The 16,140-nt window shown below is 37.2% G+C and overlaps 1 protein-coding gene across 1 annotated transcript in view; it reads right to left on the bottom strand.

Annotated features, from left to right (window-relative positions):
- The window catches only part of SUCLG2 (succinate-CoA ligase GDP-forming subunit beta), a 114,930-nt gene that overhangs the window by 84,708 nt on the left and 14,082 nt on the right, over positions 1-16,140 (bottom strand). Inside the window, exon 2 of the mRNA XM_066327221.1 lies at positions 8,648-8,789. Coding sequence (XP_066183318.1) covers positions 8,648-8,789 — 142 coding nt within the window. The remainder of the gene's footprint in view (positions 1-8,647; positions 8,790-16,140) is intronic.

The raw sequence follows: 16,140 nt of genomic DNA, 5'->3' as shown, positions 1-16,140 counted from the left end.
GAGGTAAAACTGTCAACTTCAGATTTTTCTTAATAAAACAAAAATCACTTAAAATAAGAGCATAGCTAACTTCTGGAACTAGCCTGAACATGATTCTCACTAAATGTTTTTTTGTGGTGACATTCTCAAGGGTTAGAGCATCATTTAAAATATACTGTGATGCAGAGAGACAGATAATATCTCCCATTTGAATCCAGCAGGGTTACAAAGACACATTTTGTATTCATAAATGTGTTGAAATATTTTACTTTTCTTGAACCGCAAATATTTGAAGAAATGTAGACAAACATATTTAAAATTCACAGCACTTTCTCAAATATGAAGTAGCAGATTAACAAAATGTCAGAACATCCTTAGCTTCAAAAACTGCTCTACCATTTTAGGTAGAGATTATCTACCAGAAAAAAAAAAATAAATCACAGCCTCTTATGATCATACTTCTCAATTGCTGATATATTCAACTTGTAAATTACTCCCATCTCTAAAGATAAAACAAGCTCTTGCAAGTCATCCTAACCTCTGTAAAATACCAGTTAATATTATCTCATTGACTGGAAGAGGCTGAGGAGGAAATAGGGGATGGGAATCATGGTATGGAGGCTGGATGCTGGCTGTTCTCTGAGCTCCACATGAGTTGAAAAGTCAGTTGTGAGACATTCAAAACCGGTTCAAAAACTTGGTTCAAAACCGTGTGCTTTTATAGTAAATGTGCAAGTAAATACTCATCAATCCAGCCCATCCTAAGCTTCCACCTGGTCCATAAAGACAAAAAGTGTAATAAATTAAACAGAAACAACTGAGAAATGGAAAAACCCCCCAACTTTTCCAAAGAAATTATATATAGCAAATGAATAATCAACAATATCTTCCTGCTGTACCCTGTGTCCTTTGGGGGACACTACATCAGGGAAATTATGACAAAATCAATTATAAACTATTCTATCTTAGGACTGCCATCATTCCTTCTTAGATTTCATTCAACATAATCGTGCTACTAGTCCTTCCACTGAGAAGTTTAAATGAAAAACAGGCATAAGCATCAATTTTGTATTTGATACCCCTATACAGGGGATTATCCACTGGGACTGGTCACACAGAAGATGCAGCATTACACAGCACAGAGTTACAAACAAGGAAAAGAAGAAAGAAAACCAGAGAAGAATGAAACTTGCTTTCAGTAATCAGCCCCTGAATATTTAGAAGTTGATGGGCATCTAGAGAGTGCAGAAGGAGCGATTTCTCTCCCTTACACAGCTGCTAGTGCTACAGAGAAAACATTGTTGTTTAGTATTTCATACCTTATACATAAAGTGTGTCTAATGGTTCTGACTTTATGCATAAAAAAATGAAAATTTCATGCAGCTGCTTCTCAATTACGCATCTGGTTATTGTTCTGCAGCTGCAAAAGTACCTTGAAGAACCATAAAATACGGTGTGACAAGAGTGGAATAAATACCAGCAGTCATCTTGTACCCTCCTTGTAAAACTTTGCATTTTTTACCACCTGATAAAATTCCTGAATCATAACTATAACTTCTGTTGCCTTCTTCTTTTATGAACAAAAATCCAGTAGTGTAGTTAACACAACTGAAATTTGCAAATGCCCACACTCTGTGGCACAGATTGTGTGTTGAATTCAGTACCCCATTTCCAGAGCATTTTTGACTTTGTGTTTTACTTTCAAGCAGCTATTTTGGAAATTTGATCAGAAATCCAACACAGAGAACAATAAGTCAGCTCAACATTAGTGTCAAACATCTGAAATGAGATTTTGATTTGTTAGCCCCCAAGCCATTACTCATATTACTATAAATCTATTGAATATGAAGACATTTGGTGACAAAGAATGGTTATAAAATATCCAACTAATGTAAGCAGTCTCAAGCTTGCATTTACTGACTCACACTCAGCATGTTATTCTCTAATGAAGGGAACAGATAAGAAAAACAAAACAATTTGTTTTTCATAACAATACATTTCAAATTAACTATTTCTGTAATTCCTCAGGAGACAGAGAGTCCACAGAATTTCCATATCTAAAATATTTTAAAAAGCCACAATTTGTTGTTAACTGGAAACAGAAAGGTTCAACTTGAAACAAAACAATACCCAGTGGTGAGCTTTGACAAAATCTATTATTAACTTTCTTTGAAAAAGAATAAAACCCAAACTCCCAGTTAGAGGAGATGGAAGTTTCTCTACCTGTTTTTTTCTGGCATGCAGGATGCAAAACATGCAGCCCTTAGCAACAAATGCATGTGTGGTTCCACAGCTGCTTGGTTTTCCCACAGAAAACACAGAGGTGCCAGGGCTTTATGTGGAAAAACATCACTGAGCTGCAGAGGTGGGATGAGAGCAGCAGGAAAACAAAGGCAGAGAGCCCTTGCAGGGTGTACCAAGGATGTTGAATTGCTTAAATACTACTGCACATAAAAGTTTGTCACTTCTCTGCCACCTCTGGGAAAGAGTTTCTCAGCATGAGACACAGAGTGAGGAGGGAAGCAAAAAGGGAAGGAGCACAAGAAGGATGACAAGATTCAAACCCAACCAACTCACCTACACAGAGGAGAAAGCAGCACAACTTCAGGGCTCCTATCCAGGGGAAAGGTCCTGTAGCACCAACAGCCACTGAGTGCGAAACTCAAATGAAATCCTAATTCTACCTTGGCTGTGCCTTGTGCAGTTCAGCTTCCAAGGCAGACTAAGCTAAAGCCCCAAAAGCAACGTGTGAGGAAATGAAGAATATCCATAGAAGGAACTACTATGCACAGGTGCTTTACCCCTGGTTTGCCCTGTAGCTGTATCACAGCAAATTCCCCAGGACTTCCTAACAAACTCCCTGGCATAGCACATTTGGTGAATAAAACCCTGGAACACCTTTCCCAGCTCCTCTGATTTTCCATGACTGATCTTTTTCACCCAGTAGATGAGGTAAATAAATTGGGTCACTGACATATTGATTGCCAAGCCTCCAACGAAGGATTACTTTAACTGCAGCAAACAACCTGTTGCCTTCATAATTTTTACTCTATTATATTCAGCAAATGAGAATCTTAAAGTTGGTTGCACAACCACAATATTTGGGGATTTTTTTTACAAAAATCAAATCACTGTAACATGGACAAATGTGGGAAAACACCTAATATTTGCAATATTATTTGTTAATATTTAAATATCATTTAAACCATGCTTAGCAATCAGTATTTGTCTTTAGATCATATACTTTCTATGACTGCCAAGTCAAGCAAATGTGTGTCTGAGCAAAGCACTTCAGCAAGCAAAAACCAGTATGCACACAAATGGCTTTTAGCAGTACACAACTGCTAAATATGTGCTCTAACTATGCTAAATAGGGTAACATAGACTATTTAGCACCCCCAAAAAAAAAAAAAAAGAGAGAGAAGAGGATTTTTTCAATCAGAACTCATAAGGTGGGAGAAGAGCTGAGAGGAAATGAGCAAGTGGGCACAGGGAGGAGAGGGCTACAAGAAAAAACACAGAACTGAACAAGGGACAGAAAGTGGATAAAACCACAGACACTGACAAATTTTGTGGGGCTTTGAATTGATGCATTCAAGGGATGTCTATGAAGACTGCAAATAATGGAGTATTAACAGGTATTTTCTATCACTGAGAAGTGGCTGGAAAATGTAGATTCACTCTAATCTTCGATTTCATCCTTCTGACAAGGCAAAATCCATTAAGTGGAACAGAGAAATACTCATGCTCAGTAACACTGAACGTGGTCCAAATGCAGCTCATCCACCACCAGTTTTCTATTAAATTTAAAAGATTGTTTTCTAAATACTTACCCATCTGAGAATAGGATCATATTAGTCAATAACTTACAGCATTATTTTGCCTGAAAGAACAGTTTCAGAAAGCTATAATTTAAGTCTAAGGAACTTTAATAAAAGCTGTCAGAGAAAATAAGAGGACTTGTGGGAGAGCTGTTCCTCACCAGCGAGCAAGTTCTCTGTGTACAGCTCCCTGGAATGTTATTGCAGCAACACATGGGTTTTTTTCAACATATGCAGAAAAGGATAACCTGGGTGGCTTTAAAAAATAACTAGTTATAACCACTAAGTACATGAGGGTTTTTGATAAATAACTTATTATGCACAGGTGAAAAATTATTACTTCACAGTGAAGCACAGAATGGAAAGAAATACGGGGATCAAAGAAATGCTGAAAGAAGCAATTCTGCTCCCTGTCCTGATGGGGAGAAACAGAGAGGAAATTAAATCACATAAGCAACCCCATGATGACAGTAAAAAAAAGATCAGCTAAGGAGCCAAGTTTCTCAAATAAAACTTTATATGGAAGGCCACTCTGTACAGAATACTCATACAAAAGCTCTTCCTGGTTTAACAAAAAAAGACCTCAATTCACATTTCAAATATCCTCAGAAAAATCAGATTCAAGGATGCTTTTAATTTTCCCCAGCATAAAAGCTTAGATTAAATGCAGACAGCATTATCAGCAACAAATTCTTCATGATCTACACAAAAAGGACACTACCAACCTAAAGGTCAATTTTTGATCTTTTCTAAACGTAAATTGCTTTCAAGTGGTTTTCACAACTAGTACTAGAGAGGGGAATTTTCAGATAAAGGATCTAAAACAGCATCTAAAAATGCAGTCCTCCCTTTAAATTAAAACGCCACAGGAAGAAAAAACTTCAGGAGCTGAGGTAGGAAGGAGAGTGGTGCTCACATGACCAAGAACTCTTTCAATATTCTAAAAAATGGTGAATAATAGGTGACAGGTAAATGACCTCATGAAAAGATGCTTCAATAAACCTTTTCTGTTCTTTATAAAATACATGTTTACCTCTCCAGCCTGATATAAAAAGCACGCCTTCAGTCCAAAGCCGAATTTTATGAGTTCCCTCATGCATAAGCAATGGAAATAGGACATGCAGAGGCTATATTTTGTTTTATTTTATTTTTTTTTTTTTGAAATGTGAATAAAAACCTTGCACTCAATTGAACCGCATTTCTCCGTGACAGAGTGTGAACACTGCACCTGACTGATTCCTAAACGTAATGAAACACTCTAAGTGGCTATTGCTTTTGTTAAAATTCAGAAAGAGGAACGCGTGCCAAGTTCCCGCCGTCAATTCAGGACTGCCAGCAGCGCCAGCCACCTCTGAGTCCTCTGCTGATTCCAAGAGCCAAATGACAGTGCCCAACAACCTCCTCCAGCACAATCACAACCCCTCTCAGCCCTGCCCACCTCCAGTTTGAAATGATGGGTCCCTTAATAACTCCTCCATCAGGCAGAGCACAAAGAGCAGAGCACCAGACTCGAGGGCTTCTGCTGGAGGAAATGATGGCCCTGGAATGATGCACAGAGCAGGCAGTGGCTGTGCACACACAGCAGATACAGGGATTATTTCCTTAGGTATTGATGCTACAGCACAAGGAAAAGAAACAGCAAACAAGGAAAAGCCTTCTCTGGCTAAACAAGCCCTAAATGAAGTGAGAATTAGATCAGAAGACTTGTGAGTTAATACAAAAACAGCCACTTGAGCTTCTATTCCAGAAAAAAAACTTGGCTCCCAATTATTTATTTATTTTCTATTAAATAGTTGCACTGGAATTGAAGAACTCGTTTACAAATTAAGTTTCTTCAGAGAGCAGACCAAGCAACACCATACTGTGCAGCAAAACAGGATAATGTCTTTCTTTCTTCTCCTGAAAACCAAGGAATTTTAACACAAACCAGAAAACTATTGTGACTGAATTTCTTGGCACTCGGTAAATATTGCCTTCTCTACAAAAGTTACACCTGAAAATTGCTTAGCACATAGAAGGCAATGAATTCCTTGGGGCTTAATTCTGTATTCTTTATTGTGTACAGCTTCTTTTGAAGTCAATATTAGTGATGTCATGTTAATTTTCCTTACATCTGCCATTCTTATCTTAGAAAGGGGAAAAAAAAATCAGTCCTTTAGTTCCATTAAAAAATTCCTAGTAGACTGCCTTTTGTGCTGTTGTTAAGTTTTGAAAGCATCTGAGAAAATTAACATTCAGCATACATATTAATAAAAATAGAGAGAAACAGAGGAAATGAGCAAAGTGTAACAAAACTGCTGATAGTGGATAAAGGCAAACCCTTTCAAGAAGACATGCATTAACACCTTCCTGACAAGTGAAGACAGCAGCAAAAATCATCTAATCTCATCTCTTTCCATTGCATCAACAGGAAATCCAACAATAGCAGAACTGGTGAGCACAGGCCCTGCAGCAGTAAAGACAGCTCTGTCAAGCACAAAACAGTTGGTGAAATTGTGGCATTAAATTGTGAATTAGGGACTTTCTGCAGATTTTCATGACAGAAATTCCTATCCCCTGATCTGATCCCTTTTGTCACACACACAGACCCACGTTAGTGATGTAATGCTGTAAGACTATAAAGGAAATTTCTTGTTTCTCTTGTATTCCTCAGGGCTGTAGAAAGAATTTCACAAGAACCATACTGAACCTCTGAGTTTCAAGCTTTGAGAACTTTACCCTATTTTTATCTTCAAAGAATGCTGACAAGCACCTTTTCTTGTTTGAAGAAGCCAAAGTGAAGGACAGCTGCAACGTGGCACACAGCACCTAAAACATCAAATTTTTGAGCAGGACTTGGCAGGGGAGGTTGGCCTCTCCCCATATTCCACTGCAGAATGCCTGTCTAATAAACAAAATTCCCAAACTGCCTTCACTAGTTATTTTATTTCATAATATCTTGTGCCTCCTGTAGGCTGAAGTTTCCTGTTTTCCCATATCTTTTTACTTTGCGTGGTTGCATATTCAGCTGCAAATTGTGCAGATAAACCTGAGTGACAGACACAATATTAATCAGAGGCATCATAAAGAACACAAACCCAGCAAAATCTTGGAGCAACAATAACCAGAGTAGCAAAACTGATGTTCTTGGTTCTTAGTTTTCAAAGTGCATGTTAGATGTACAAGGACAGCACACCACCAGAATGATAACGAGGATGTTGTTAATTATTAAGTGGATCAATGGAGTGTCAGTCATTCCAACATGAAATAGATTCCACACCATAAACCACAATTCTTTCAGCTCAGTAGTGCACCATGGCTGAATGCAACTACATCAAATGAAGACTGGTACCACTAATTTCCACTTTCTGAAGTGCTGACAAGCCCACACAATTAAAATAAAATTTACCTGATAAAGTTGCATGAGCAAACGTTTTTTGCTTCTGGATTTTACTTTTGGTTATTTAAACACAGTTTGTTTGTTTTTAATGGATGGATATTTTTGCGATTTGCAAAGCAAGCAAGCTACAGAAGATATTTAAAATAAACTTAGCATCATAAAACAGAGAAGGTTCAATGCCTTTAATGGAGTAATTTATACCTCCAAATAGTCACAGAGATCAAGAATAGCAATAGTTTTGGACAGGCCAATCCATTTATGAGTTCAATCATGAAGAGGAGAGTTTAAGTGCTGTAAGACTGGTGATAAACCTGCCACAGCTTCAGTTAGCAATCCTTGATTTTCTCAGACATCCAGACACGAGGAAACATTCCAATTTTATGTGCTTTGCTTTATGTCCAACTTTTCCAGTTTGTACTGCTCAATGACCAAAACACTTGCATTTAATTTTTTGTTTCAGATATATTTTCAAATATACTGATTGCCATAAGAAGGTTTTGATCACTGAAAAATGAATCACCTTAATGAAGTTCTGGAGATTGAACAAGCCATTATGCTAATGCTACTCAGCTACTCGAGCTCTGATGAGATCTTGGATATGTGCAAGTTGAGTTAATTTACCTTCCAGAGTGCAAAATTGAAATGCATTTAACTAAGTGGCCTGTGCATTATGTAAAGCATAAACCAAAGAAACCTTCCTGTTACTACACAATTAGACTACAATAATGTCTGGCCTCTGGCATTTTGATGTTTGATACACTAACAAAAGCTAAATGGAAAGAGGAAAACTACGACTTTAAAAAGTAGAAAAACTATTTCAGTTAGAACAGATTGACAAAGTACTTCAACACTTTCTCTCTGAGAGAAAAGCCATTACATCAATTCATTTCTGACCCACATTATCATTTTTTGTTCACCACACCAGAATGAGGATGTTGTCAGAGAAACAAAATAAAGCTCCAGAAGCAGGGTCTTCTCTTTGAGCCACTGTCATGTCCTTTTGTGATGGAACTCAATTCACCTTTGCTATTTCTTCATTTGGACACATACTTTAACAAATATCCAAGCAGCTTTTAAAATGGAGAGGCCACAACCTTTTCCTTCCTTTGCTTTTTAATAGAACAAATTTTTGTTTGAAAACAGCTTTTTACACAAGTTCATTTATTGCATATCCTTAAATTATATCAAGTATACAAAAAAAAAATTCTTCAGCAACTATTCATGACATTCTGTATTATTAAAATGTTAATTAAAGAATTCAAATTACATTTGAGAAATAAAGTTCTAAGTATTGCCGCTATAAACTTGTTCAGATATATAAAATTAAGCCTGTATTTATGGCCTGGATGAAATATCAAAGCTTTTCAGTAAGCATGAATTTAAAGACTGTTTAAACTTATTAGAAAACAATTTATTTTCCAGATTGCTACCAAGTGAACCAGAGTCCTCCCATTATCAGTCAACTTACTCAGTCTCTGAGCAGCCTCCAGGGCATCATTTGCAGAATCAGCTACAAAGAATCTCTGAACTGTAACCCCATGGTCTGCCATTATTTTTTTGCTTTGGTACTCCTGCAAGTTGAGCCATCGTCTGGGGGTTAATTGAACAGTCTGGAAAAAAAACAAGAGGGGAAAATAACATAATGCTCATTAAGAACAGTTCATGAGACAGCCCACTGAGCTCTTCCACCTTATGGCTATCTCAAACCAGCAGTTAAACGACACCCAGAGAAAAGGTAAAATACATATTGATTTACCTAAGTGCCTTTTCTTAACATTTGTGCATCCCAAGTACTCTGAAAGCTACAGATATTTTTTTAAAAGCTACACAAGGCTTACTTGGCCAGACAAAATGTCTTGCATTTAATATCAAGGCAAATTTGGCTTGAACTCCAAAGTCTATTAATATTTTCATGTTATCCTCTGCTATAAAAATAGTAACAGACTCTTACATTAAAACAAATTCAGTTTCATGTAAAATATCCTCATTATATAATATTTCATCTAACTCCTCTCTACAAAATTATTCCAGTGATTCTGTGCATTTGTTGAAGCCTATCTGAGAAGAAAAACAACTGACATGGAATTATTCTGTAAGAAACTGTACACTAATACATGTCTTTTCAGTGGTCTGCTGTCTCTGCTTTGCTCATTGTGCTTCTTAAGCAGGTTTTGTTGTTGAGGACACCAGCACAGCCATGCCAGGCCAACAACAGCTGGACAATAATTCCCTCCTCATTCCCAACGTGCCAGTTTGGATGCCCCAGTGGGAATACAACAATATCAACACTCCATGGGTACAAAGACACAACAACCTCACACACACACAAACACACCACATTTGCTTGTCCTGGCAGGAAACCTTGAGACTCTACAGAAGTCACAGGATCTTCACTGAATGGTTTTAAGAAAGGACACGTCCTCCACACAGGATAAATTGCTCCGCACAAAAGCAATAATTAAGGAGCTGGAGCTGACTCCTGGCAATGGGATGATCCCATTTTGTGCCAACCAAAGATGCTTTTCCCACATGGAGAGACAAACTGCTGTCCTCCTGGCAGCCAGCCACAATCAGCTCTTGGTTTCTCCTGAAGGAAGAACACAGCATGAAAGCCAGTGCTACGTATTTAGAAAAGTTGGACAAAGAGGATTATTTACTATACTTCTACTTTCATCTCTAACAGCATGATAAAAAAAATTATTAACCTAATGCAACTTCATACTGAAAACAAAAACCCTCCATGCTAAAGTCTTTTAATAACCTGCCCTCTCACAATACTCAAGGTTTACAGGCTGAGTAGTCTCAAAAGCAAACTCCCATCTGTTATATTCTCTTTGAAACACTGCACAAAAGATTGATGCATAAAGAAAACAAACCCATCTTTTATAGTATAAAACTGCATGTTTTCTGTAAAAGTGACTCCCACTGAACTCCAACAGTTACAAATAGCTCAGGATGACATTTTAAATCCTTTTATGCATAACCTGATTAACATATTTTAGAGGAACAAAATGGCCTTGTCAGTTTGCTCTATGGCTCTCTCTAATTCTACACATCATACAGACACCTCACATGATTTATATTCTTCCATTCTATTCACAGGCAATATGTTATTAGAGTTATGCTATACTTCAAATGGAGGGTCAAAATTTAAAGTCCCTTTCATAATTGTTGACATTTAATTTGTTTTCCTATTATAAATTCCCTGCTAAGCCCTAACAAATATCACTTCAGGATCATTTTCACAAAGGGATTAACATTAGGAGCCAGGAGGAACCCTTCTGGTTTATCTAAAAATTTCTACAGGTCACTAATACAGCTAATAAAGTTTTGGTCACTGGTTTTATAATTTAAGACCAAGTCTTCAAAAGAGCCTTTTATTCATAACCTGGAACAATAAATCAGTTTCACATGTAGGTATTACTAAGCTGAGCTAAATCAAATAAATAAGAAAAAAAATTCTTTCCGGGGAAGACTTTTGTGGTTGTTGCTTGATGGGAACTGCAGTGACCTCTGCTCCCAAATACCCTCTCAGCACCTCACAGGTGCTTTTGGGATATACAACAACTTTACAACTCAAAAATATAACTCAAAATATCCCACAGAGATACTCCACCAATTAGACGCTAAAAACCTTATTACATATGCACAAACTGTAGACATACATACATAAGTACAGGGGACACACCATTCTCTTATAAAAATCAGACAATTAAGATATCATGACAATATTTTCCCTAAATTATGAACCAGACCAGTCTGAGGAACACAGAAAGGAAAGAAGAGAATAATTCCTTTGAAAAGAGTTTTAGCAATCCTAAGGGTGATGAAACAAAGGTCTGCTCAATAACACGTGGCACAGAACAGCAAAGCCCACAAACTCCAGGTTAGTGAGCACCTTTTACCCCCTGATGTATTATATAATTCTAAAAGAGACCATCTTACTGAGTGCCAGCTGAGGACTTTCAATCAAGTCTTTGCACAAAAGAAAAACTCCTGGTTGTGAATGAACTGCTTGATAAAATTAATAAGTATCTGAAGTCTCTACCAAAAGCTCTGAAGAGTGAGGAACATGAAAAACTTGCTTTAAAGCACTTGCAGGATACACACCATATGTCATGAGGACAGCAGGAAAACTAAAGCAGCTACAAGAGATGAAATAAAGCACAAGCTTTGAATCTGTAAAGGTGATGGCTCTTTCAAGACCATCTGGAAAAATTGAACCAGTTGTGGACATGCATTTTAGGGTGAAGACAAAAAAAATGTGACCAGGAAACCCCTGAAACATGAGTAAACAGATGCTTCTTTGAACCAATTTCCAGTCCAAGATGCTTTGGTTGCAATAAATCTGAATTTATACAAGAACCTTGAATCTCTGCTTTCCAAATACATTTATACCAAGCATCCTCAGAAATTTCAGATGGGCTTCAAATGGCCTAAATTCTTGGGCATCATAAACTTTCATGCATTCCAGAGATAAATCCACACATGAGACTGACAGTAAGAAAGCCTCAAAACTCCAGGGAAGAGCCTGCAAAGGTTTGAGAGGAAGCATTTTCCCAGTCTTCTACAGGCAGCCATAATCCAACCCTTCCCCCTGACAGTTATTAGAAGCAGATTTTAATCCGGCACAGAACACAACTCTGCCATCACAGGACTTTGTTTTACCAATTCTCCTGGTTTACAGCTGTTCCATTGCTTGCAGCAGCAGCAAACAGCGCTGTGAGATTTGCCAATTCAGTTCCAGCTCTCAACAAAGACAGACTAAAGAATTAGATGATAAATCAGCATCAGAAAAATAATCTCAATCTGAAAGAGGGAATGGGGAGAGCGACTAAAAGAGAACCTAAAACACAGGAAAGCAGAGTCGAGCTTTTAGTCATTTCTGTTCATTATTGATTCTCATCACCTTCTAGTCACAGCTTATCCCCACTTGAATATTTTACCCCCTCCCCCCACACATAAATCAGAAAACACATCAGAAAACAGCAGAGATCTCTCAGATTTTTCCATGAAGCTCAGCTGGCACCCAGTATGTTCCAGGGGCTGAAGATGTGCCTGTGTTTGATCTCTTTATTACAAAGTTGGGCTGGAGTACAAGGAGTAGATCCTGTCCCACCAACCTGTGAGGAAGAGACTGGAAATTGTGTGTGGATTTTAGCAAACCCTCGCTTGACATCTCATCTTTCATCCCCATAAGATGACAGACAAAGAACAAGAAAATTTTCCACTGGTGGCATTTCTCTGTTTTCCTTTCATGTGGGAGCTTTGTGTTGTGTATTGATGTACACACTGAAGATGCAGAGTGGCCCTTATTTGAGATTCAGATCTGCCTGGTAAATCAAAAGGTGTTGTTTATTTTTAAACCACAAATAAGGTTTAAAAATAAACCAGTTTATAAAACTAAGAAAACATTACTAGCAGCACACAGAAAATAAAATGTTGTTATTTAAAATAATAAAGCTTTAAAGAGGAACTAAATTCATCCTAATAAGATATTTCTTAAGATTAAATTTCTAATGTAAGTGCTTATCAAAGAGATTAATATACTTAAATAGGGCTCTTTTACAATTGGTAACATTTCCTGAGAGGCTGACAACAACATCAAAAATCACAAAACTCAAGTAAGTGGAACAAAAGGCCTCAACTGAGCAGTAACATGAAGTGAGATGAAGGCAGAATTATTTAATCAAGTACAAATTTCAAACCAGATTTTCTCCTGCTGACTAGAATTATTTGGCATTTTCCAAAAGCACAAAGTATTGGTTGGATTTCACCTCTAATCTCCCTTCCCTTCGCCAATCTCCACGATTTTTGTTACCTGTCAGAATCACACTAATGCAGACCAGAAGTATATAGAGTGAGAAGGATTTAGAAAACCACTGTTACTGGGAATTGTGTATTTTGTTCTGAACAAGCTTTGTGTTCAAAGTTCCTTCTTTATATAAGCAGAGACCATATTTGGTCCCACAGCATGATTAAATGAGCAGCACACACATGAAGAAATCAAATATTTCTTTTTGATCATCTTAACAAGGTCAGGTTTTGCAGAATTGTATCTGTGGTTTATTGACTACTGCTAGAGAAAAAAATTGATTCTTCATATAACCTGCATAGCCTCGTATTTACCACCTTTTTGTTTGGTGGGGATATTTTGATAGAATACTAAAGGCTCTGCACAAACAATGTATTTGTGGAGCAGTTGCATTTATTCTTCCACTATTCCATTTGCCAATTCTTTAGCTGTCACATGACAGGGAAAAATTGTATTATTTAAATAACGAGGGCTAAAAAACTAAATTGGAGTGGAACTACGAGTACATTTTCTAGCAGAAATTTGCTTCAATATAAAAAACTCCAACTAAACAAAAACTGTACAAACAAAAATTAAACACCTCCCCGCAAAACACAAAAAAAACCAAAGGAAAAAAACAACAAAAAAGCCCCCCCTCCAAAAAAACCAACCCAAACAGATTTAGAAAACACTGCAACAGAGATATCGTTGTTATATATGCAGCATTAACTACTCTGATGTAAAACATCTTTCAGATGACCCAGGAGGTATCTTTTGAGTGTTTGCTTTTGGAAAAAGAAAACACACACACATAAAACCAGAAGAAACTGTCTTAACACATTCATCAAGAAGTCTGCAAGTTGCATGTTAACTACTTCAGCAAAACTCTGCTCGAAAAGAAATGTTTCATATAAGCACAAAACAGGGGCAGCATCAGTAATCCCAAACTCCATCAGATTATGTCACTGATTATTTCTGACCTGAGCCTATATGCTCAGTATAAGCTTTTCTCATTCTTTGGCCTCCCAGGTAACACATCCAAGGCTGACTTTTCCAAACAGAACAAACAGAATAGAAAGAATCACTTAAGTCTGTTCTGTAACAAGTTTATGAAGAAGCTGTCAGAAAGAATAACTGAAAGGTCAAGTCTGACAAACAACTGAAGATTCAAGTTATATCCTCTATTACAACTGAGGCCTCTTGGTCTTAAAACCATCAAATTTTAAAAAATTTAGTGGCATTTCATGCCTAATTCCTCATGGAACTACCTTGGCTAACCATCCACAACTAAGTATTTCACCTTATCAAGTCCAGTGCTCATGTGTAGATCATTTCCCCAAAAAAAGCCCTAAACATAAGTATTTATTTTCTCTTAGTAGTTGACTACTAAGATGACTAAAAATGACTCCACTTTTGTAAAATGTCAAATTATTCCAGCTTGGGGAAGAGAACCCAGTGTTAATCAACGCTATCAAAGAAAACAAAACCACCACTAAGCAAATTTCTAGAATAATTAAACATCCCTTGACACACCTATGTAATTTGAGCAGCTCTACTGTTTTCATTAGCATAGCTTAATGCATTTTACTGCATGAGTGTTCAAAGGAAGACACACTTTAACATCCAACATTCCCTTTTCATTCACAGCATTAATGAAAACCAGTATTAATATCACAAATCAAAGATGGACTTCTTAAAAGCACCTGGCAGTAAAGGTGGTCCAAAAAATGCCCACTTCTTTCTTCCCTCTTTGTTGCCCTACTGAAGCCAAGTAGCTGTAACTGTGCTCATAAACCCTGTGCCAGTATGGAACACCTCTAACAACAGAAATTAGCTCTGCATGAATGCAAATTATTTCTCAAATATATAAAGCATCAAGTTTTATAAACTTGGACTTTATTGTAATGGTTGTATTGGAGGTAAGTCAATTGGGAAGAAAAACCATGGTGTTTTTGAGGAGGTGAGGAGATATATTTTGTATCTGAAATTAAAAGGAGATGTATTTAGTGCATGATCAAAAAGAAATGTCTGTCACCAAAAAAATCTATTTGCTTAGCCAACATTCTACAGCATTCCAGTTTATTCAATCTGTGCACTCTGACCTGTAATGCAATTCCAAGCACATATGAAGGAAAGCAGATACACAAAGATGACAGTAATGAAAGAGCAGACCATTCATCAATATGAGGCATAAACCTTTATTATATTTATTGACATACAGTCTCTGTAATTGACAAAGATGTAGAAGTTTCTCTCAAAAAGTAACCATCAGAAATAAACTAAACTGAATATCCTCATATAAACCCACTGCAGGAATAGACACATTTTATTAGGTCATGTACTTAAAATATACCACATAGGCCACTGAAAACAAACTAAAGCACTTATTTCAGTTTGCTGGCAGTGCCCACAAAATGAGTAGGTCAACCCGAAGAGAAACAAAAATTTAGTAAAACGGCACCACACTAAAGAGAAGTTTATCACAAATATAAAAAAAGCAAAAATATGCACTGTAGCAAAGCAATCTTCCAAGCACAGAAAATGGCAAGAGTCATGGTAAAGCTGATGGGTTATAAGCTGTCCCATGGACACACCAGACATCCCCTTCTCTCCATGGATGGCCAACGCTGCAAACCTGGGGGCACATTATGGAAAACAGGACAGAAAATGTCCTTCCCAACTAATGTCCTGTTGGCTGCCACAAACCAGCAATTTTAATCTTCCAAAGCAGGAGCTACATCCAGGTCATCTTATTCAAAAGCCATAGAGGAAACTGTCTTCCATCAAGATCCCAAATTGCCCACTTTAGCTGGGATGCCATATGGCAGCAAGGTCCCTCTGGTACCAGCAGAGTCCAGCAGCATCATCCAACACTGAGCATTATCATCAAAGTCTCAATCCAGACCTCTGTGAGATATTTATGAGGGATAAAATTGATTCTGTGAGCTACTTTAGGAAGAAGTCTTCACAAAAACAATTTCCATACTTTTGTTCACAGCAGTTAGGAATTGCTAATTTTTTAGTCTGATTCAAAGCACCATTAGCAGACCAGGCCTCAAACAAGAGCATTTGGTTTTAAAATCTACAGGTACAGCTGAAGACCTTTTAACATTCCATTACTTATTCCTACAAATGGGAATTCATTTTAACTGACTAAAAACCAACAC

Source organism: Sylvia atricapilla, chromosome 11 (genome assembly GCF_009819655.1).
Source record: "Sylvia atricapilla isolate bSylAtr1 chromosome 11, bSylAtr1.pri, whole genome shotgun sequence".
Taxonomy (NCBI): domain Eukaryota; kingdom Metazoa; phylum Chordata; class Aves; order Passeriformes; family Sylviidae; genus Sylvia; species Sylvia atricapilla.
The sequence above is the reverse complement of the archived record's forward strand: the minus strand, read 5'-3'. Positions and strand labels throughout refer to the sequence as shown.